Source organism: Populus trichocarpa, chromosome 19, assembly GCF_000002775.5.
Source record: "Populus trichocarpa isolate Nisqually-1 chromosome 19, P.trichocarpa_v4.1, whole genome shotgun sequence".
NCBI lineage: Eukaryota > Viridiplantae > Streptophyta > Magnoliopsida > Malpighiales > Salicaceae > Populus > Populus trichocarpa.
In genome coordinates, this window is record NC_037303.2 from 9,541,203 (window position 1) to 9,564,088 (window position 22,886).

The following is a 22,886-nucleotide window of genomic DNA, read 5'->3' on the forward strand; positions in this document are numbered from 1 at the left end:
TATTTCATTTAAATAAAATGATGTAGTGTTGATAACCCTAGATCAATTAGGGTTTTAATTTTTCTTTTTAATTTAAACTCTCAATCTTTTAAGTTTGTTCAATTAAACCATCAATTGCGTCTGATTTTATGAATCAATTCAATTTTACCCATATGAAGTTTCAAAATGATCCTTTGATTTTAACGTGTTTTTCAACATGATCTTTAGTCTTAAATATTTTCAACTCCATCCTCAATTGATTTTCAAACTTTTAATTTCTTCAATTTTACCCCTATTTTCAACAGAATTTGGCTCCCGACTTTGCATGCCTTTTGCGAAAAAGTCATCAATCTTGAATTTCTTCAATTTAACTCTTAATTGGCCTTAAACTTTGATTTTCGTGTAATTTTACCCCTGGTTTCATCCAATTAAAGTTTGTAAAAATTAAATCTTGTCCTCTGAAATTACAATTTTCCCAATTAAACCTGAATTAGGCTTCCAAACTTAAATTTCTCACAAATTAAATCATTAATAAAATTAATTTGACCAATTAAAAGTCTAATTAAATTCCTACACTTAATTAATTCTTTTAATTGTGGCCTAAATTAATTCTTAAAATTAATTAGAACCTTAATTAAACTTATAATTAAATCAAATTGAACTATTAAAAATCTAATTAAATACTTAAACTTAATTTTTATACACATCTGACTCGATCAACTGAGGCATTGATCTAACAGTAGCCAAGTACCATCTCCAAGCTTCCAGGATTTCTGCTGGCAAGATGTTTGATTTCCCCTCTGACGATATTAGCATTTGGACATGAGCCATCATCTCCATCTTGTAATACTTAAAATCATACTCAACCTGAGACAAACAATTTCTTAATAGTGAGTAACCTCATTACTCCCAATAAAGTGCAAGTGATACGAGACCAAACAGCAGGTTTATAGAAAATAAATATAAATAATTTCTCGTTTAATTCCTGTTGTGGAAAAAAAACATGAATAGTTTCTGACATTCACGCTCCACCAGTCAAACTATAATATTAAGAGTAGGCCTTTTTAATAAAAAGAAATGACTACAACAGGAAGTCACCCTCCTAGGAGAAGGGCAAATCAAACAGAACATTCCAATCCAATTAACTATCTACTAAAGAGGACACTTCACGAATGATCATCACCTTTTGCAACTCTGTCAGGGCTTTCAGCAGCCTTGCGTTCTCCACCCCAGCAGAATTGAGGGTTCCTGTTTCCAAACATGTCTCATCAAACATTAAGTGTGAGCCCTCAGCTAGCTGTAGAACTCCAGGTATCAGTCTGAAACATCAAGCATGTTAGACTGTCAAGCACTATCCAGAGATTGGTGGTTCCAATATAACGTGCTGTGTAAAGGACAACTGATTTGCAGTAGCAAAATTTACAAATTCACTACCTATTTATTTGATAATCCTTTTTGGGAGCAAGAGAAGTCGTGTTGAGATATTCCACAGTCAGGAGTATGCATTTTGTGAAGGGAAGAAGATTCTTGATGAGAACACTTAGTTTAGTGCTGAATACAGATGCGATCTCTTTGCTAAAACAAGTAAGGTTCAAAGAAAGCTTCCCAACAGCAACATTATCTGCTCTGGCATGTACCTGCTTAAGAAAACTCGTTACTTTACAGGCCAGAATTACCAGATGTGGGAAGAGAATAGGTCCACAAAAGATACGGAATACAGTAAAGAAGTAGAGTCAACATAGATGAACTATAACTGAAAACGTGAGAATGAAAGAAAATCATTTACCCTAGACAGAAGATGCAACAACATGAAATGAGCAGCTACCTCATCATTTCCAAGAATAGATGTGAGATGCCTCAACAGAGCTTCCCTTGCCTCTTTGACTAAATGGGGTTTTGTCTGTAGGATCAAAGACAAGCATGGTTCAGAACATGTCTACAATAGGTATGATATGGTATGATTAGAGATACACAAGAATCCCATGAAGTACAACAGAGAAAATGCATATAGACAATTATATCAATCATTCAAATGAGAGCAAGTTCTATATAAATCACCTCTGTCGGAGGGGAGTTCTGCAGAAAGTCATAGACTGTGAGTTACACTAACCATTCTTTTCGCACTAGGAGAATCTTCAGATTCATCACCTGAGACCTGTCATTCAACAAGGATGTTCAAGATAACATGATAAGGACACACCTCCAAAACACAGGTTTCACTTTCAGAATTCTTTCACAGAGGACCACGTACTATGATCAATCATGTAGTGACTATCACATTGTCGCTCAAAAATCTAATCCAGCGTCAATGGTAGAGTTAATCATCATAATAAGAAGGCTACAGCTGAGATGAAAATAATCTACAGTAAACACACTGGTGTAAAGTTAATGGAAGCAGCTGAACAAACTGGAAACTATCGAAACTACCTTTCACTAAATACCAATTGTGAGAACTTGATTGAGCACAAAGGTGGGGGGAGATGAGTAGCAATTGCCAATTAATGAAACATTTTTTTATGAGAACTTGATGGTTGTGCAATTTGTTCCATAGGATTCCAACATAGTCAACTATTTAGTGTCGCAAATTCTACCTTCTAAGATGACATTGCCATTCATTAAAAGTGGGTGACCACTTTGGTGGAGCAAAGATTTTTCGATATGGATTTTATTGATCTTCCATTTTCAAGGATTCCTTTACCTTTGTTAATGTTAATTTATGTGATCTTTATTAGTGAGTTGAGAATATTTATAGGAAACATGAGATGTCTTTGAATAATATTTTAATAATTGAATTATTTAACATTCGATCGAGAATAGATTTCATAGATCCTTTTTCATCTTTGTGTTCTAAAAAAATTATTTTTGATGGTTGTAGATTACATCTTCAAATGGGTGGAAGATTCTACCTTGTCAGCCAATGATGCTAGGGTTATGGTGAGTTTTCTTTGAAAAAATACATTTTTTCAATTTGGCACTCCAAGGATGATAATTAATGATGGTGGGAAGCTGTTTTGCAACCATCAATTTGAATCTTTACTTGCTAAATATGGAGTTACTCATCATATGGCAACACCATATCATCCTAAATATGGTTGAAATTGATTATAATTCTTGGAAAAAGAAAAACCTTATCTCTTAAGTCTATTTGTTTATCCATGACTTGATTTTGCGTAATTTGATATTTTCTATATTCAATGAATATTTATAATGATTATTAACTACTTTGCATGCTTAGAGAAGCTTTATATGAATATTGTAAATTTGTATGATCTCAACAAATTCTAGAACTTGTTATATATATATATACACTACCTGACCTTAAACACCAACTTCCTTATTTTTTAAAAGAATTGAATTTACACAATTTCATTCTTAGAAAAGTATATAAGGTGTGAAAGGTAGAAAGTCTACAAGTAAATTTTACCACAACTTATGTTATCAAAGTTATACGTTTAGAGGTGTGAAAAGTCAACAAGGTGTTGGGAAGTTATTTTATTTCCTAAAAGAAAAAAAAAAGGAATCTATGAAAGTATGATAAAGAGGTGTTTTGTGAGATTCAAAGGTTTGAGGAATAGTGTATGTGTTAAAAGTGAGTATGGTTATTTGTGTTTAAAATTAAGTTCTTTTGCTTTGTTTGAATCCTATCCTTTCTTTGGAGTCCTCACCTTAGCTTGACACTATAAACCTAATACAAACCTATTCATCCTTAGTAATATTGTTATTCTATATTAGTGGAGATTGATTTGAAAAGCAAGCTTATAGAGTTTAAAATATCAATTTCATAACTAGATATCAATTTTATATTTACTTGTTTTCATAAACAAATCATCTGAGGAGCTAAGAATGAAGTGAAACGATAGGTATGCATGAATGAAAGGGTTGATAATGAGGTATAATTAAGTTTGAAATTAATTTTTAGATTTGTATGATATTTGATGATTCCTTTAGATTATAAACTTAAGACAACCTTTGAGGCGGGAAACTTTATGAATTAAGTCAATTCTTGTTTTTAGTTGTTTTCCTCTTTTTTCTTGTTTGAAAATAAACGATAAGTAAGTTTGGGGGTATTTGATGTCCTTAATTTTTATATGATTTTTACCATACTCTTACATTTAATTTTATGCTAGCTTATCTTCAATATCTCTATTTTATATAATTTTTATTTATTTATTCTTAATTATATATAGGGAGCAATAAATTCATGGAATCATGAGTTTTGAAGTGAAAATTCAGCATCAATCCTTGAATTCTAGCAAAATATTAATACTAATTAGATTAAGGCTCATGGTATGAGGAAGCCCATTTAAAAGTCAATTAAAATAAGAAATTTACCTTAAAGAGGTAAGGTTCACTTGTGCATACATTTTGGAAAAGTAGGGAAAGAGGAAAGTGAAATTTTCTATTGTAAAAATCAAGAAACTTTCTTATTAGAAATTTCAAAAGCATATCTCAGTAAATCAAACATAACGTATCTCTATAAATATCTAAATTAAGTAATCTTAGTGGAAAAAGAAAGATAAAAAGGAAGATCTACAACTTTGATGTTTATAACTTTCTTAAAATAAGTTTATTTGATGGAGAAAATAGAGCTTAATTAAGGGGTCAAGAACATGACTAGAGTTGCTAAGTTCACCATTGACAACTTGAGGGAAAGAGGAGGAGAGAAGAAACAACGAAAGAGGAGAGATGTTGTAGAAGAAGTCATGCTGAGGTAAAGTGTTTCATTAATAGATTTCAAGAAAAATAGTTTAATTCTTCTCCTTAATTTTATTTTGATGTATTCCAATAAAAACATGGCTGCTCTCATGTTTATTATGAAATCAATTTTATGTTTTTAGGACATTGATGTAGTCTAGTTTGATTACACAATTTAAATTCTCAATTATTTATCTTATTGCTTACATTTTTTCTAGCCAATTATTGTTTGATCAAATGAATCATAATAAAACCAAGAAATAATTTATGATTAAAAACTTCCTAGATTAAAAACCATTAGTTAAGCGAAAGATAAAAATACTTTACTGCAATGGTGTATTTTTATATTAAAAAATACAAAGAATTCAATGAATCTTCAAAGATTTTAATTTACATGGAGATATGTTTAATTATTATGTGAAAATATTTCTAATATTATTCAACAAAAAATATTGAATAATTAAGTGATTTGTTTTAATCAACATGAAGAATTGGATTTTTATAACAAGAAATAATAAATTGCATGGGAATAGCTAGATGAAATAAGAACCTCTAGATTTATTTTTATTATCTCTACAACCTTAAGTTTTATTCTTTGTTTTTTTAATTTACTTTTAACAAACACTTAGTTTAATTTAGGTGGTCAATTCTTTGTTCTTTTAATTTACTTTTGTCAAATATTTTAGTTTCATTTAGGTGATAAATTCTTTTAAATTTTAATTTTATTTCTAAATAGTAAATATTTTGGTAAATTTTGAATACAAATTAGTATATAATTAGTCCTTGAAATTTAATTCATCAATTTTATATAGAAATTTATTTTTATAATTCAAATTTATTTTAATTATATTTTCATTTAGTACTGGTTGGCTTTGTAGTCCAATTTATTTTAATTTGATTGCATTAATTTGCATTTGGTGATTGATTTTATTATTCAAATTAATTTTTATTTTAAGTATTATATCCAGTTATCAGTTTTACCACCCAATTATTGATATTTATTTTCTTTATTTGCTTACATTTTCAACAAATTATATATATGATTAAAATTATATATCCATCCTATTAGATTTACCTATGGTGATAAAAAAAATACATTGATTTAATATAAAAAAAACATAATAAAAGAATACATCTATTAAATGGCATGTCACCTTGCTTGAACCATATTTAACTAGCAATTAATTATTTTTTTCATTATAAAAATTAATTAATTAATTCTAATATATAATACATAAATAAATAAGAAAATAAATTGATAAAATTTTTAAAAAAAAAGATGAAAACAAAAACTTAAAAATAAAAAAAGTGTCACATGAACATGTACCACTATCCAGGCCTAGGTTGGAGGAAAGGAGTGGAAAGATGTGTTATCTATGTGGATGAGGTACCTTGCTTTGCAAAAAAATCCTTATTTGATCATCGAATTTTAGCATTTTTTTTCTTTTTATTCTGACGAGAATAATCAAATTTGTTTTTTCTGTTCATCTACCAAGAAACATATCCAAACAACCTTATTTTTTTTTTATTTCAAAAATGTTTTTAAAAAAAATTAAATTTTTTTATTTTTTTACTTTAAATTAATATTTTTTTATGTTTTTAGATCATTTTGATGCGCTGATATCAAAATTAATTTTTAAAAAATAAAAAAATATTATTTTGATACATTTTCAAAGTATTTTGAAAAATAATCACAACCACTGAGTTTGAATTTTTTAATCTAGAATTTCAAATTAATATATCTTTCAATTCTAATAATAAAATAGTTCAATTGTGTCCATCAATTCCCTAGAGATAAGATCTTTTATTTGAAGGCTGGTAAATTCTGTCAACAATAATTTTCTCTCTCTTTCCCATCTCTCTCTTCTTTATTTTTCCTTCTTTTTTATTTTTTGTTTTTTGTTTTTTACTTTGAATTTTCTTTGTTTAAGTAGATCTAAAGGCGGAAAATAACCCGGATAAGATGGATGGTCAGGATTGTTTAGGGAAGAGTATAGTTTGGAATAACAAGAAATTTATGGACATAGTTGAAAAAAACACATCAAAATTTCCCGTCCCCGTCTCTTTCGCGTGTCCCCTCAAAAAAAGAGGTAGAAACATTCCCTATGAGATAGAGATAATTCTGGATTTTCTCGTATCTATCCTTTCCATGGTGTACTTCGAACCAATCAACCAAATGCTAACCTCGGATGCTTGTTCTTGTGTCTTTTTCCCTCTACAATGTCGTTTTGTTTGCGTGATGGTTTTGAGTTTCCTATCGCTTTTGGGAACGGGATTGAAATTATATTTTTTAAAAATTTTATTTTTTTAATATAAAATTTTGTTTTATGTTTTTATATTATTGTAATGTGCAGTATTTATTAGGAGAAGCAACCACAAACCCTGAACGAGACTAATTTTATAATTTTAAAAAAATAAGAGAGGGTGTGAGGATATCCAGGTAAACACAAAAAAAAAATTATTGTAATTTGCTGATATTAAAAATAATTTTTAAAAAAATTAAAAAAAATATTATTTTAATATATTTTTAAACGAAAAACATTTTAAATCATAATTACTATAATATTTTTAATTTTAATTTTCATCACAGAAAAATAGAAAGTGGATTGAAGGGTGGATTGAAGGGATGAGTTTTTAAAAAAAATAAAAAACCCAACCTTGATTACTATATATTTGCTAACGACTTAGATGGGCTAAATGACTAAGACATCGTCAGTCAAAATCAAAGAAAAAAAATAATTTTTAGTTTTGTTTGCGTGATGGTTTTGAGTTTCTGGCTTTGAAAAATGTGATTAAAATTATATTTTTTTAATTTTAATTTTTTAATTTAAAATTATTTTTATATTTTTAAATTGTTATAATGGGCTGGTATTAAAAGTAATTTTAAAAAATAAAAAATAATATTTTAATATACTTTTAAATCAAAAATATTTTAAACAGTAATTATTACTACGCTCTTGATTGTGATGGCAGAAAAAGATAAAAACTGAATTGAAGGGATGAGTTTAAAAAAAAAAAAAAAAAACCCTAACCTTGATTACTATACATTTGCTAACGACTAGTTGGCCTAAATGATTAACACATCGTCAAAATCAAAGAAAAAAAAATTCGAAATACCTTCAATATTCACCTGAATTACCTTTTACTAGCATTCACTCACATGTTAACTGTTTTGTTAAGAACAACACGAGAGTCTGGTATCTAAATCGATACCAATATTTACCATATATCTCCGCTCATCGCTCCTTGTTGGGAATGAAAAACAAAACAAAAACGAAATTGCTGGGTTTATGATGTTCATAATTCATGCATAAAAGCTAGCAAACCACATCATGAAGCGTGCAGTTTGGTGATCTGAATTCCGTAGCTATCCCTTTCTAAGGGAAAGAAAAACAATAAAATAAGAGCAATTATCATCAGCCATGATCGCTTGTGAAAATAATCGAGGGACTTTCTTTGGAATATGTCCACGCAATTGCAGACCAGGTATGCCCCAGAGAAATTATATATAAAGAGAGTGAGTTTCCAAAAAGTGGACTCGATGGAACGAACCCCTTGACTATACTGAGAAAAAAAAACAATAAAAATTAGGCTGAAATCTATTGATTTGCCATGAGGATAACCTAGAATCAGGAGTTTGACCAAATCCATATTAAAATTTCTTATATTTATTAAAACAGGTGAAGAAAAAATAGTATAATATAGCTATACAAGGAACAAGATGGAGCAGAGATTCAACCAAATCAACAGATTTAAAACCATATGTATAATGGACAAAAGAAAAGGAAAAAGAGAAAAACACCGTCAAGGAGATATATATAGAAGAGGCCACCTCTCCCTAATTCAGTGACCGATACCTGGGCTTGGAACATCACCATACCTTCTATAGTAATCATAATCTCCTGAATCATCTTCCATATCTACATGCTCTTGTGTTCTTGTTCCTTCATCAACATGGCAAGCAAGAGTACAACTCATGCCAATCCTGGAAGCCACTTTGCTTTGAAACATGAAAAATACAAGAAACACCACCATCAGCACCTGAGTAGTGGACATGAACTCCCTCCTCGCCATTTCTTGAGCTTAATTTAAAACCAAGGAGAAACACTTTTGAAGGAGGTTAGGCAATACCAACCCGAATTATTTATAGGGCATTCTCATGGTGGAATAAGTTTTAGAAAAGTAAAGTAGGTTTACGAGTTCATTGATGTAGGGTCAACATGAACCTTTTTTTTTCCTTTCGGTAATGAGCACTGAATATTTATATTATATTTACGAGGGGAAAAGACATTACATCTTCACAAACCTCATGACTGTTTTTTGACCTCAGCGCTATGCTATCCATGATAAATATATAGGATTGTCGGAAAGATCTTGAATTTGAAGGCTTTGTTGACGATGATCTTCACGTAAATATTTATTTCATTAATCAACTTTAGCTCGATAAGAGAGCTATATATGCTAATTTTAACAAATGCAAGACTTGAGAAGGTTTACACACGAATGGCTAGCAACATCCATAGAATTCTTCGTCTTAATTCACACTTCATGATCATAAATGCGAAACCGAGCTGCCATATATTTCATGGCATGTGAAATTAATGTACCATGAAGTCAGAGCTTAATTAACAATAATAAATCTCCCTTGATAGAAGGTGTAAGGTGCACAGGTGCTTGAGAGTAAGTGAGGAGATACTAAAACTGGTATTTGGGTCCTTGGAAATGTTAGAACTTTATCAAGATAATAGTGCTATTGGTAACTTTCATGGCGCATGTGACATCGGTTGAAACTTGTACACAAGGCTTTCTTATGGCTTTCAATTTTCTAGTTTTCCCGACAGGATTTAGCACTCATTCATTATTGTCCAGACAAAAGAGACCCCATTTAATCTGTAAATGGTGATAACCATGGCAGGACTTGCCAGAGTTGCTTACCATGCTCAACTCTCAGCAATCTTTTCCTTCCATGCATATTCATGTAGTACTCTTTAGAGTTAGAATTAGAATAGAATGAAGCTTTGAATTAGAATAGAATTAAAACTATGATTTAAGTCAAGTGTAAGACGAGATTTGCAACATTTTTCATTGATCCAAAAAAGAAAAGAAAATTATTTCATGCCTTGCTGCGGGATTAGAACATAAACTAAGAGTAAAGATGTCAATATTATCGGGATCAATCACCAATTCGCCATGTTCATTTGTCCCCACAATTGGTGGGTCTTCGTCTTTCTTCTATTTGTTGGAAAGTAAGTTTAGGGTTCCATATATTTTATATATACTTTTGGTAATGCGGCAAATTAGACCAGTGACACTGAAAGATTTCTTCCTTGCCATAGTGTCTTGTCAAGAAAAGTAAAAACCTTCTTTTTCTTAATTGATCTCCACTTGCCATGCATATACCAGTCTTATGACTTTAGTTTGCACTAGCATTTTGGATCATTTGACAGTTTACAGGCGTCATCCTTGCGTCTAATGCGTCCAAATTAACTGGCCATTGTTAACACTGCAATAAATAGAAAGCTCGCAAATTAACTGGCAGAGATTAAACATTAACTTATGAAAAAAAAAAAAAAACACTAGCGAAAGTTACGGGGATACAAAATACTATGGATTGAAATAGTATATTTATATCACTATTATAAAATTGGTAGATTTAAATAGAAATATTGAAGAATTTTTTATGATATTTACCAACGAAATATTTTCTCTCTATATCCTTCGATATATATCGATAGAATTTTTTCATTCATGCATACCAAGAGAATTACAATTAGAAATAAAAGAATAACAAAAAATGATGTGTCATTATTACAAACAGTATTAGCGAAAAAATAAACTCGTCGCTAATATCCATCAGTAGTTTTTAAGTTATAACCAGATAATCGACCCCTCCTCTCCCCCATTCTTTCTTCTTCTTCCATTTGTTATTGCAAAAAATAGCAAAATATCACTAATTACTCGATTAGTTTGTGTGGTCCTGAAAAAAAAAAAGCGGAAAAGTTTCCCCTGCTACTTGGCCTAGTCATGGCAATAAACAAAAGTATTGTGTTATCTACAACTTATGTAATACATTTCAGCTAACCAGGTCCTAACAGCACCACCCTTCTAACAAATTGAACATCCCTTAAGAAATCAAAACTCGAGCATTGCATAGCCGACTTAGTAGTATAACTTTTAAGATTGTTTTTTTAGTAGAGTTTAATTTTTTAAATCTTGAATATCCATTATCATCAAAAAAAACTATTGAATTAGATATAAAATATCCTTTCTAAATTTATTTCATGTGAACAAAAATCAAATAAAACAGTTGTATAATTTTTATTGTGAAAGGCACCTCGTAGCTTATAGTCACTTTAAGAGAAAGCTAACAACAAATAGCGTCTTTTGGTTAACAAATAGACCCATGTAGGTGAACAAAATGATATGTTCAAAGGGATAACATTTGAAAAGAATGGTTGACCTATCTATTTAGGACCTGACTTAAACTAAGTTTTATATCGAAACAGGTTGAAAGTTGATTCGGCTAATTTGTGAGCTAGTGAGACTTAATTTACCTAAACACCCCCCCTCATAAAGAACATTATTTTTAAAAAAAAAATTAAAACTATGTCATTTCAGATTTATACAGGTCAACCTGAGTTGATCCGTCAACCTATAATCTAGGCTTTGGACTGGATTATGAGCTAAACCAGTTTTATAGCTTTGCATAGTTGAGTCAATCTATCATAAGGTTATGTTTTATAATTCAAATGTTATTGGTATGATATCATCGATAGAGGAATCAAAATAGATCCTCGTTATGGTTTGGTAAAGATTAATACAAAAACTAAACTTTGCATCGTCGATGATATCTATGTTTTCACTAAACAATGCCAACAAGTTTATTACACATACACTTCTTCGTTTAAAAATGATCGTTCTTGGGTTGATTGGTTGTCCATAGTAAAAACCAAACTTAAGGGTCATGTTCAAGCTGTTCAAGAAGATAATGATGAATTAAATGCAATAGATGATGTCTTTCAAATTGATAAGTTAGTTGATGCATATCAAGTTGCTATGTCTACCGATTTAGAAGAAAATTCAAATTTTTATGGCTGAGAATATTTTTATTGATATTGATGTTGAGTTAAATGGTGTTTTGAATGTACGAGCATCAATTCAATAAAGAGGATTATGATAGACATGAAGATGATAAAATTAAAGAAGAAAAAGATATTTTTATTAAATTGTAAAATGTCAATGTGTAATGAAATTGACTTTAATGTAATTACATATGGAATTACCTAAGGATTAAGTTGGTTGGGGAGTTTCAGAGATTTGGAGAAAAATAACATGGCTTTATCACTAACCATTACATACAAAATTATCGACGGACTTAAAATTCATTAGAGAATTTAAGGGGTTCTTCTTAAAATTTCAAGTTTAATTGAAAATTTAAGTTTTAGTTGCCAATGAAATTACCGATGGATATTTAAAAATATAAATATTTAATATTTCACCAGTAATTCTATCGGTATAAAGCCCTAATTAAAAGACCAGAATCCCTGGTTTCATATCAAACATGTCTTCTTATTTCTTCTCTCTACCTCTAGCAAAAAATCACTTCTTTCTATGTCAATCTCTTCTCTCTCTCCTTCTCTTCCCCTTAACTTCTTCATCCTTCACCCACCACACATCCATAACTTTGCCAGGTAAATATCAAGCCACTTTTAGGTTTTCAAAGCTTAATGTTTTGCATTATGATGCTCCCTGTGCATGCTTGTTTTTTTTTTTATCATTGCAAGAAATTATGCAAGCCTTACTGAGTTGGATTAAAAGGTAAGGGTTTTCATTTTCTTTTCTTTTATTTGGGTTTTATTTGCTATATTTGTGAGTTTTAAGTTTGTGTTGCTTTGTGATAGCTTCTACTCTGTTTTTTATTCTTTTTGTCTAAAAAAACATTATCCAATACAAGAAAATCCATTTAATTTGTGTTTATTTTACATTATATGTTTGTTATTGTTATTGTTATTGTTCTTGTTGGTAGTTTTGATATGTTTATATTAAAATTTTGCAATTTAAGGTTTGGGGTTAATTCACAAAAAAATAATTATAATAAATTTTTCATAAGTAGTGTATTTGTTAGGGTTAATTCCCTCCTCTACCCCATTCTTTCTTCTTCTTCCATTTGTTATTGCAAAAAATAGCAAAATATCACTAATTACTCGATTAGTTTGTGTGGTCCTGGAAAAAAAAAAGCGAAAAAGTTTCCCCTACTACTTGGCCTAGTCATAGCAATAAACAAAAGTACTGTGTTATCTACAACTTATGTAATACATTTCAGTTAACCAAGTCCTAACAACACTACCCTTCTAACAAATCGAACGTCCCTTAAGAAATCAAAACTCGAGCACTGCATAGCCGACTTAGTAGTATAACTCTTAAGATTGTTTTATAGTAGAGTTTAATTTTTAAAATCTCGAATATCCATTATCATAAAAAAAAATTATTGAATTAGATATAAAATATCCTTTCTAAATTTATTTCATGTGAACAAAAATCAAATAAAACAATTGTATAATTTTAATTGTGAAAGGTACCTCAGCTTATAGTCACCTCAAGAGAAAGCTGAAAACAAAGGGCATCTTTTGGTTAACAAATGGGTAGGTGGACAAAATGATATGTTGAAGGGGATAACATTTGAAAAGAGTGGTTGACCTATCTATTTAGGATATGACTTAAACTAAGTTTTATATCGAAACAGGTTGAAAATTGATTCGACTAATTTGTGAGCTAATGAAAACCCAAGTGAGACTTAATTTACCTAAACAGCCCCCTTCAAAAACCCTATAAATACCTCCTAAAAATAAAATAAAAAAGAGAGTAAAAACATGGAGAAACACACTATGAAAAGATCCTGATGTGAAAGTTCAAGAGCCTAACATAAAGGGTCTAATAAGTTTTGGAAGGAAAAGATAGTAAAAGGGAAAGAAGGAAAGAAAAGAGAAGGAAAACATTAGTCCATAGCCAGCAAACTTGGAGAAGGTATAACCATGTAAAAGTTTAAGGGTCCATGTGGCCTGCCTATTCATGTTTTCTTAATGTTTAAACCTCCTTTGATGTTGTTTGAGCTCATCTTGCATTTTTAAATTAATTTTGGTGTTGGAATAATATGATGTTTTTCGGCAAATTGTTCTTTTATATTGGATTTATCACTAACCTAAATTATATATCCCTATAAATTATAATGCACTTTTAATCTATATCATTTGTTTCTCTCTCAACATATATCCTTTGAAATGGAGGAATCAACAACCATCATGAGCATATTCTCATAGATACTAGAGTAACATAATTTAATTACTTCTCTTGCAATAGCTATAAAATCTTTATGTATCTATTGAAAGGAAAGTTATGGAAGGGGGTTCTCAGTAAAATTTCTCCTATATAAACTAACTATAGGTACAAAATTGATTATATAGTTTTGGATTCGTAGAAATAGGTTGTTGTTTGTACCTAAACCTACCGTAATACTTCTCTTCACCTTGATAAAGTGATGCTCACTCCTAGCTTGGCATTTCTTTAATGCCATGTATATATGGCTTAGAATGAAAGGTCTTAAGGCTATAATTCTACTCTCGGCCAAGGTTCTATTATCTTCAAATAGGCATTGATTGTTTTTTTAGACCTAGAGACCTACACACCTAGTAGAAGAAGGAAGGATACATGTTCTTTTTCAGTGGGAAAATTGGTTTATTTCTTTTACATCTTTACTAGAATGTTATACTCTAGAGTCCCGATTAACAAGTCTTTAAATGAATTTGTAAGAATTTGTGTGAAGGTATAAAGTTCCTTACCTCCCAAATATAAACCTCTTATTAAAACCAAATCATATAAATTAATGGTGTGTATTCCTTATCTGAATATGAAGATGTTGTTTAACTTGGACTAAAAGAAAGATGGGGCTTCCAACACTTCATTATTTGGCTTGGTGGGTATCTTAAACAGTGGAATTACTTCAAAGATCATCTAGAACTTTCATTCCTTGCAAAGTGTTATTGCATTATATTCAGTTAGTTGATGTAAACATTAGCAACACTAGGCTATGTGGAGATGGACTTTTTTCATATATTAAGATTGACATGCTTATCTTGTAGATGAAGTTTATCCCTCCTTCCCTTTCTCTCTCTCAACATTTAAAACAGATGTATTATCTCATTCTTATGAAAAAAACATTTTGGTATAGAACAAGACATTCTTCTATCATACCTTCTAAGACATTATTAACAGTTTGTATAGTTTTAGAAGGGAGTGATAAGAGAAGATTTTGGTTATGTAGAACTTAAAGATGTTATTTTTTGTGTTTGAAGGAAGAAGTAAATTTAGGGTATTTTATGAAAATCTTTAATTTTTTATAGAGAACAATTAGGGATTTGTTTAGAATGATTAAGGGTTGACTTATGAATTAATTATAACTTAACATTGCAACTCTTGAATACTAAGCATCATGTTTAAAACAATAATTAATCCTATATATATAATTTATTCATAGCTTTTTACTATCTATTTCTTTTCTTTTCTTTTTCTTATCGCAATCTCTCTTTTTTCTTTACAGTTTTTGCATACAACTTTATTTACCTGCTATATTTTATTTTATTTTTCTAGTTTTGTTTTTGGCATTAGTCTTCTTTTATTCTTAACATGTTTAAGTTAAGTTTAGAACTCCACAGCTCCATTTTAATTTGTGAAATTGTTACCTTTATTCACTAGAAATTAAGTTACAAGTTAACATTCATCCAGGAGATGGTAGGTCACGTACTGACACGACTTTGGACGGAAACTGGATGGAGATATCGCATTTTTCTTGAATAGATATGAAGCGTAGAGAGGTCACATTGATAAAATATAAAAATTCGATACACAAAGTCTATCCATGGTTATCATTTTCTATTATAAAAAAGATTATTCCCGCAGGTTCTTTATATCCCCGTCACTTTGTGTGTTTTGTCCTGTCCGAGTGAAAGTGATTCAGTCAATCAAGCATCCTCTCTGTTTTGGTTACACAACCAAAAGATCATAAGATTGATAGAAAAGAATTTTGTTTGATTACATGAGATTAATGGGAAAGAAAATTACTTGTTACTTTGAATTGTTTCTATTAGGTTCAAGTTTATCATGGGTACTTAAGGTGGCATTTGCAGGCAGCATAGCGCCTCTTTTGCAGGGATATGAGGAAGGGAGTTATGGGTATAGCAGATCATTCAATAACGTTTTTTCTACTTCAAATTATGGGATTTTCCAGCTCAATAATGGATTGGCTAGAACTCCTCAGATGGGGTCTCTCTCTAACGCCTTTTTCCTTCACTTTTTTTTTTTAGTATTTTGGGAGTTGGATTTTATTGGATATCTAGTTTTCTGGGGATGTACAGGTCTTGGGTTTTGCTTATAATCAGGAGGGACTTTTTTTCTGTAATTTGCTTCACTGATGCGAGCGGGAAAACTGTCATGTTGTGAAATTTTATTTTGTGTTTGATTTTGCATGGTTGTATGATGTGGGTGTTTTTGCAGATGGAATAGCTGGAATTTCTTTGCCTGCAATATCAATGAAACCGTCATCAAGGAAACAGGTGCTTTTGTTTTCCCGTTCTCATCCTTTTGTTTTCCATTTTGTCGATACTGATGCTTGCTCATATACACTACTTGCATTTATGGTTCTTTCTTTGTTAAGATTATTAATGAGAATTGACTTGAATCAGAAGTTGGGACTAAAATTGCAGTTGAGTGCTGATAATTGCTAGCAAATTCCAAGGAAGTTGGAATATAGTATTTCCGTGTGCTGCATAACTGGTGAAAAAATAGAAAACTGTTCCTCTGGCTGGGTTGGTGTGTTAAAAATTAGAAATCTGTGTTAATACTGTTACCCTGCATTTTATAAAATAGATTAGACCAATCATGCCGTAAAACTCCTTTTGCTTTCTTGAATTAGTGAAAGTTTGCTTGTGTAAACTGATGCCTACATGTACAAAAGATATTTGAACTTGCTATCCATTACAGCTCCATGGGGTTTCAAAATCAGATTTTAAAGGATCCCAAAGATCGTGCACATCTCTTTCTTCTTTGGTCGAAAACTACACTAAAAATACTGACGTTCACTTCCATGCTTAACAGCTGATGCACTTATTTCAACCGGCTTGGCTGAGTTGGGTTATGTGTATGTCAACATAGGTATTCATCCAGCATTTTCACTTATTTTCCTGAACTTCTTATTTTATTCTGTTATATACTTATCTCAATTCATTCAATGCAGATGATTGCTGGTCTTCCACAAAACGAGATTCAAAGGTCAGTTGTTTTCTTTCTTTCTTTCTGTTTCCAATCTTGATTGGTCTAATTTGTCTATGAGCTATCTTATGGTTCACGGGAACAAATCTCTATCTTCTTAGAAGATAAAACACGTGCTGTGCAGAATAGACCCACAACAAAAGGAAAGCTATAGTTCTATCTGTGTAGCTTAATAAAGCCTTCTTCTGCACTTCAACAAAATCTATTAAATAAAAAAGTAGATATAAAGAAATATCTCTGCGGCGATTTATGTGAAATTTTATGCAACTGCTACAAGATCAACAATTCCATGAGATCCCTATGAGCTATCTTATGTTTCATGGGAAGAAATGTATATTTTCTGAGAAGATACATTCACTACTGTTTGCTAGTTTTATTGATCTTTTTGCTTTTACCTTCATTTTTCTGTGAGATTTTGAATTTCTGCTTTCAATGGTACCAGAAATTAATAATTAAAAGAAGACCCTGGTCCCAGTCTAATATCAGTACTGTCTTCTTTCTAGGAATGTGTTTACTGTCAATATGATCCTACTTTGTGCACAAGAAAGGAATGAACTGATGAAGTTTTGATGTTGCTAATAATGCCAAGTTTCTTATTATGACTTCTTTTCTTTCATAGGGTCAACTGATCCCTGATCCAAAAACCTTTCCATCGGGAATTAAAGCTCTTGCTGATTATGTTCATGAGAAGGGCCTCAAGCTTGGCATTTATTCTGATGCTGGGTAGGATGAACTCTCTTCAGCACTTGCTTGGAGGCCTTGAAATTAGATCATAATAAATGGGCACTTTTTCTAAAACCAAAAGTGTGTTACTGCTATTTCAGTCTCCATTCACTCCTAGACTCACCAAACTCATTTTTATAGGGCTTTTACATGTCAAGTTCGACCGGGATCGCTTCTCCATGAAAAAGATGATGCAGAACTTTTTGCTTCTTGGGTGAGTTTCTGTGTCCCTTGTGATCAAATGCTTCTTAATTTTCTTGGGGGTGTTTGTTTGTGCATTGGAGTTGAACTGCTTTTTGCTATTGTATGTAAATGAGGAGTCAAACCGTCATTAAAAATAATTAATTCAAGAACAATAAATGGTGGAATCGGCTAACATCTTGACTCATGAGTCATTGTTTAAAATGTTTAATTGATCTTCTACTTGCTATAAAATTCATCAAGAATCATAGGAACAAATGGGCTTTAAAACTAGTTGGACATTCACTTCATTGCCCCTTTACTGCTGAAGTATACATATTCTGTGTCTAGTCACTTACGACATGTGAGGTTTCATTAGTTATTACATGGTTTTTCTTTTCTTTATTTTTGACAGGGGAATGTTATTTTAAGTTAATGATTTATTTTATTTCCTCAGGGTGTAGATTATTTGAAGTATGACAACTGTTTCAATTTGGGCATCAATCCAAAAGAAAGGTTTTATCTCCTTCACAGGGTCATCTAACTGCTAAATAATCATCATCAATTACCTCTAGGTTGATCTTATGTGATCTGATCTTTTCCAGATATCCACCTATGCGTGATGCTCTAAACTCAACTGGACGCACAGTTTTTTATTCACTTTGTGAATGGTAAACCTTGTACTTTCTTTACTTGTGTGATTGTCCTAGTTCGCTGTCGCATTGAGTGATTTTAGCCCTCTTGTTTTGGTTTTGACAGGGGAGTAGATGACCCTGCATTATGGGCTGGTAAAGTTGGAAATAGTTGGCGTACAACAGATGACATCAATGATTCATGGGCAAGGTTAAACTTCTGACTCCAATGCTTGGTATATTATTCGTACAGCACATATCATGCTAAGTGTACTTCATATATATATATATAACTAAACTTTTTGGTTATTTAAGCTTTCTTAGCACGAGTCCCTTCGTCATTCCTGACCGAAAAAAGGAATGGTCCTTTCTTATTGAAATCTTAGAATTACTCTGGAAAAATGCTTGATTTCCACTAAATGAAGGAAAAACAAATAAACCTAACTTTACAGTCACACGCTCATCTACCAGCAGCCCTGTAATTACAATGTGGAAAAAAACAAAATCATATTGCTAAAGGATGAATTGTAAAGGCTTACCAGGATCATCAGTTCTTTGGCACTAAATCATGTCAAATATACACTTTTAAAAGAGTGAGCCCTGGTTTAGAAACTTGGTTGAGAAATCTTCAATAGTAAACCATTTCAGATCAGAAGATCTTTTGGGTAAAATATGACATTTAGTTATATTGTTCACTCCCATAGTTATAATATAAACCATTTAAGACCAGAAGATTTTTGGAGCAGGGTCTACTGCAGATGTTCAATGCTGAAATAAATACTTGAGGTTGTAGCATCTACTATTGCAAATTAAAAAAGTCAAAAAACATGGTTAGACATTGATATCAAGCCTCATTGCATGTTTTTCAATTTTGTATTGCCTTCAGTTACAAGAATTCACAAAATGCATACCTTTAAAGGTTTCTTTTTTCTGTGGACCAATGCAGAGTTTAAATGCCTGCGCGCATCATATCCTGCTGTTACTAAATTCCCATCTCATCCTAAGATCTTGAACATATTTTGTTAATGACTGTCTAAGACTGTTTTAGAATAGAAGTGTTGGAAATATATGAATTTCTTATCTATATATTGTTTGTCAGACTGATTGAGTTATGTTCCTTGTTGTTAAGCATGACTACCACAGCCGATCTGAATGATAAATGGGCATCCTATGCTGGACCTGGTGGATGGAATGGTAAAAATGAGATCTTTGTGAATATGATTACATGAAAGTTTTGGCATGGTGCTTCAATAGATTTGACATATTTGCCATCTTATTTTTCTCTGGTCAGATCCTGATATGTTGGAAGTTGGCAATGGTGGTATGACTTACCATGAGTATCGTGCTCATTTCAGCATCTGGGCCTTAATGAAGGTCTCTCCTCCAAATTCTGTTTCTTTATCCTAATCTGGCTTCAAATATATGTTCCCTTTTGCAAGCCAGAAAGATAATGTCCACAATTATTAAGTTGTTTGATTTTCATCAAGTGTTACATGAATTTTATCAAGATAGCACTTCAGATGGAAAATATCATCAACAGAGCTAACCAACTGGAAAAGTCATCTAATTCATCCCATGTTGTTCATGTTAATGTTTTTTTGAGTCGGATGTGAGTTGTGTGGTTGTTTATAATATGCTTAAGTTTCCTTTTGACCCTTGTTTACATGTTAATGTTTTTGTCATAAATGCATTTGTCAGCTGTGCTGCTCTGCGAACTTCCTTCGCATTCCATGTCGAGGAATTTTGCTTCATTTTGAGTTTGCATGAACATAGTGTCATATTTGTATGCTGGGTCTGACTTTGTGTCCTTTATAAACTTATTGTGAGCTTGGTTGTGCAGGCCCCCCTTTTGATTGGTTGTGATGTAAGAAACATGACTGCAGAAACTATTGAAATTCTAACCAACAAGGAGATCATTGCTGTAAATCAAGGTGAAGTCCATCCTCTCTCTGTTAGTTTGTTGGGGGCTAGGGGGTGTGTTACAGTTTGTTGTTGGTAGTAATGGTATTATTTTCCTATCATTTCTCTTCAAATTATTCTTTCTGGAAAATTAAGCAAGGATTTCTTTTACAGATCCGCTAGGGATTCAGGGAAGGAAGGTTTATTCTACCGGAACTGATGGTTGCCTACAGGTCCTGCGCTCTCACACCAATTTATAGCCTATTCAACCAATATTGTACATGATTTATGGACAAGTAATTGAACGTTTCTGGGTCAAATTTACATTTCATTCTGTATATTTTTTCCAATTGAAGAGGAATTGTATCCACTCTTGCTTGGGGCATCAATGGAAAAGAATCTTCACCCACTCATGCTATCTATAAAAGTACTAAAGATTGCTTGCTGCAAAAATAAGCAGAAACGACATCATAGTTTGTAACGTTTTTGGTTGACAAATTTATATGGTAAAATTTAATGTCATACTGAGTGAGTTTGTTGACAATATTTCTACTTAACAAGCCTGTTTTTAACCATAATTGTGATCGTGTTTTACAGGTCTGGGCAGGTCCTTTGTCTGGCCATCGCATAGTTGTTGCTCTCTGGAATCGATGTTCAAAAGCTGCAACTATCACCGCTGGATGGGGTGCACTTGGGCTCGAATCCAGCACTAGTGTCAGTGTAAGAGACCTGTGGCAGGTGAGGAAATTGAATCTGGAACAGGTTTTCGATATTAGAAGACCTAAACAATAGCTTCAGTGATGTTTTAGAAACTAAAAAATTTTCAATATTGCCTAATCAGGTAGCAACTGCCACTTTGCTGCATGATCACCCTCAATCATGTTTAGGAATCTGAGTTTATTTGCTGGACTTTAACCCATGCCAAGACTTTTGCAATTCTTAAAGGTTTTTAAGTTTTAACATTTCACATAGAACATTAATCTTTATTGGGTTTATTAGCTACTGTTTATTGAGTATTGACTTTTGGTGTTGTTCTGTTGTATAGTTAAACACCAACTATCACCTGCCGCACCGGCTTGGTGTCCATTTTGTTCATACATTTCCTGTAGTTTAACTTGGTGCGCTTTAGGCAATATGCATGTGTGACTGTGAATTCTAACATTTCCATATGAACATGTCCCGCTATAGAATTGCTATAAAATAAATAAATAAACCAGTTTCAGGCATTCAACAGTCCATTTTTCTCAGTTATTTGTGTCTGGGGTCTTAGATTGTTCTTATTGAGTTCTTAAGACTTGCTTGAGCTAGTATTCCTTCAAACTTCTAATTTTATGCTCACTTGGCATCCCTTTTCGCTTGCAGGGCAAAGATATCGTGGGAGATGCAGTGGCGTCATTTGGTGCCCGAGTCGATGCTCATGATTGCCTAATATTTATTTTTACTCCGCATTCAGTGTACCACTCTGAAAATTAGTTTCTATATGGACAACAGTGGTTGAAGATGGTGGGGTGATTTTGCTCTTCCGTGCATGGCAAGGAATGTAAGTTGATCGCATAGAAGAAAGTCCTTTTATACCCATATGTAAAGTACTTGTGGATTGTGAGTAATTAAGTGCGTGACCCTGTACAAGCTCGGGCTGCAACTTTGTAAAATATTGTGTGGACAAAAATAAATAACTGCTGTCCTGCCCTAGAGTACTATTGTTCGATAACAATTCTGCTGGGAATATTTTTCATTTCACTGGTTCAAATAGGTTCATATTTGATTGAGAGCTCTGAAAGATGAGCTTATTTGACCAATGATTTGTTGTGTTGTGCTGTTTTTATCTTTTGATATAAAATGACGATTATTAAGGGAATCAGAAGTTGCAAGGTTTTTTTTTTTTTTTTAAATAATAATATAGGAATTTATTGTTATTCAATAGTAAAGAAATGGTAAGAGTATATAAATCTTCGCAAATTGAACATCATCATTAATGTTAATTCAAAAAAAAAAGAGAGAAATGATCACATTAATATTGGTTGAAAATAAATAAAAATATTACAGAATTTATTAGGATTTTAGTAACTAAATTCTTTTGTGCTGCTAAAAGGCAATTTTAGAGATTTATTTTTATTTAATTTGCGATAATCAAAATAAATGTTTTTAAGAATTCTAACTATTAGATAGAAAATAAATTGATACATTTTAGTTGTTGGAATATGGTCGCACAAAATCTCTCTTTTCTTACCTTTTTTGTTTTGAAAGTTTAGGGACTGAAACATGAAGAAAATGAGTTTTCATAACTAAATCATAAACTATGCAAACTATAGGGATCAAAGTGTAAAGAATTGATAAAAACAGGCAGAAAAATATGAAGAAAATATTGTTAGATTATCCTTTTTTTATTTTATATATATATATATATTTGCAAATGCAAATGATACACTGGGGCAAGTAATCGATTTTGGTTTTTTG

The 22,886-nt window shown here is 31.5% G+C and overlaps 2 protein-coding genes across 2 annotated transcripts; one reads left to right on the forward strand and one right to left on the reverse strand.

Annotated features, from left to right (window-relative positions):
• Positions 1–669: 669 nt before the first annotated feature.
• LOC18108315 (mini-chromosome maintenance complex-binding protein) lies at positions 670–2,393 on the reverse strand. Its single transcript, XM_006371215.3, has 5 exons — positions 2,038–2,393; positions 1,766–1,879; positions 1,414–1,616; positions 1,163–1,298; positions 670–846 (listed from the first exon to the last, which is right to left on the reverse strand). Exons 2-5 carry the CDS (start codon positions 1,787–1,789, stop codon positions 670–672), a joined length of 540 nt encoding a protein of 179 aa, XP_006371277.1. The 5' UTR covers positions 1,790–1,879; positions 2,038–2,393.
• Positions 2,394–15,546: 13,153 nt separating this feature from the next.
• Positions 15,547–22,287, forward strand: LOC7455227 (alpha-galactosidase 3). The gene is made up of 15 exons (XM_002325445.4): positions 15,547–15,990; positions 16,222–16,280; positions 16,822–16,878; positions 16,961–16,995; positions 17,615–17,718; positions 17,860–17,932; positions 18,356–18,414; positions 18,504–18,569; positions 18,658–18,741; positions 19,660–19,724; positions 19,822–19,904; positions 20,371–20,461; positions 20,604–20,662; positions 21,027–21,167; positions 21,792–22,287. The coding sequence occupies exons 1-15, from the start codon at positions 15,764–15,766 to the stop codon at positions 21,900–21,902; spliced, it is 1,314 nt and encodes a 437-aa protein (XP_002325481.2). The 5' UTR covers positions 15,547–15,763; the 3' UTR covers positions 21,903–22,287.
• Positions 22,288–22,886: the final 599 nt, after the last annotated feature.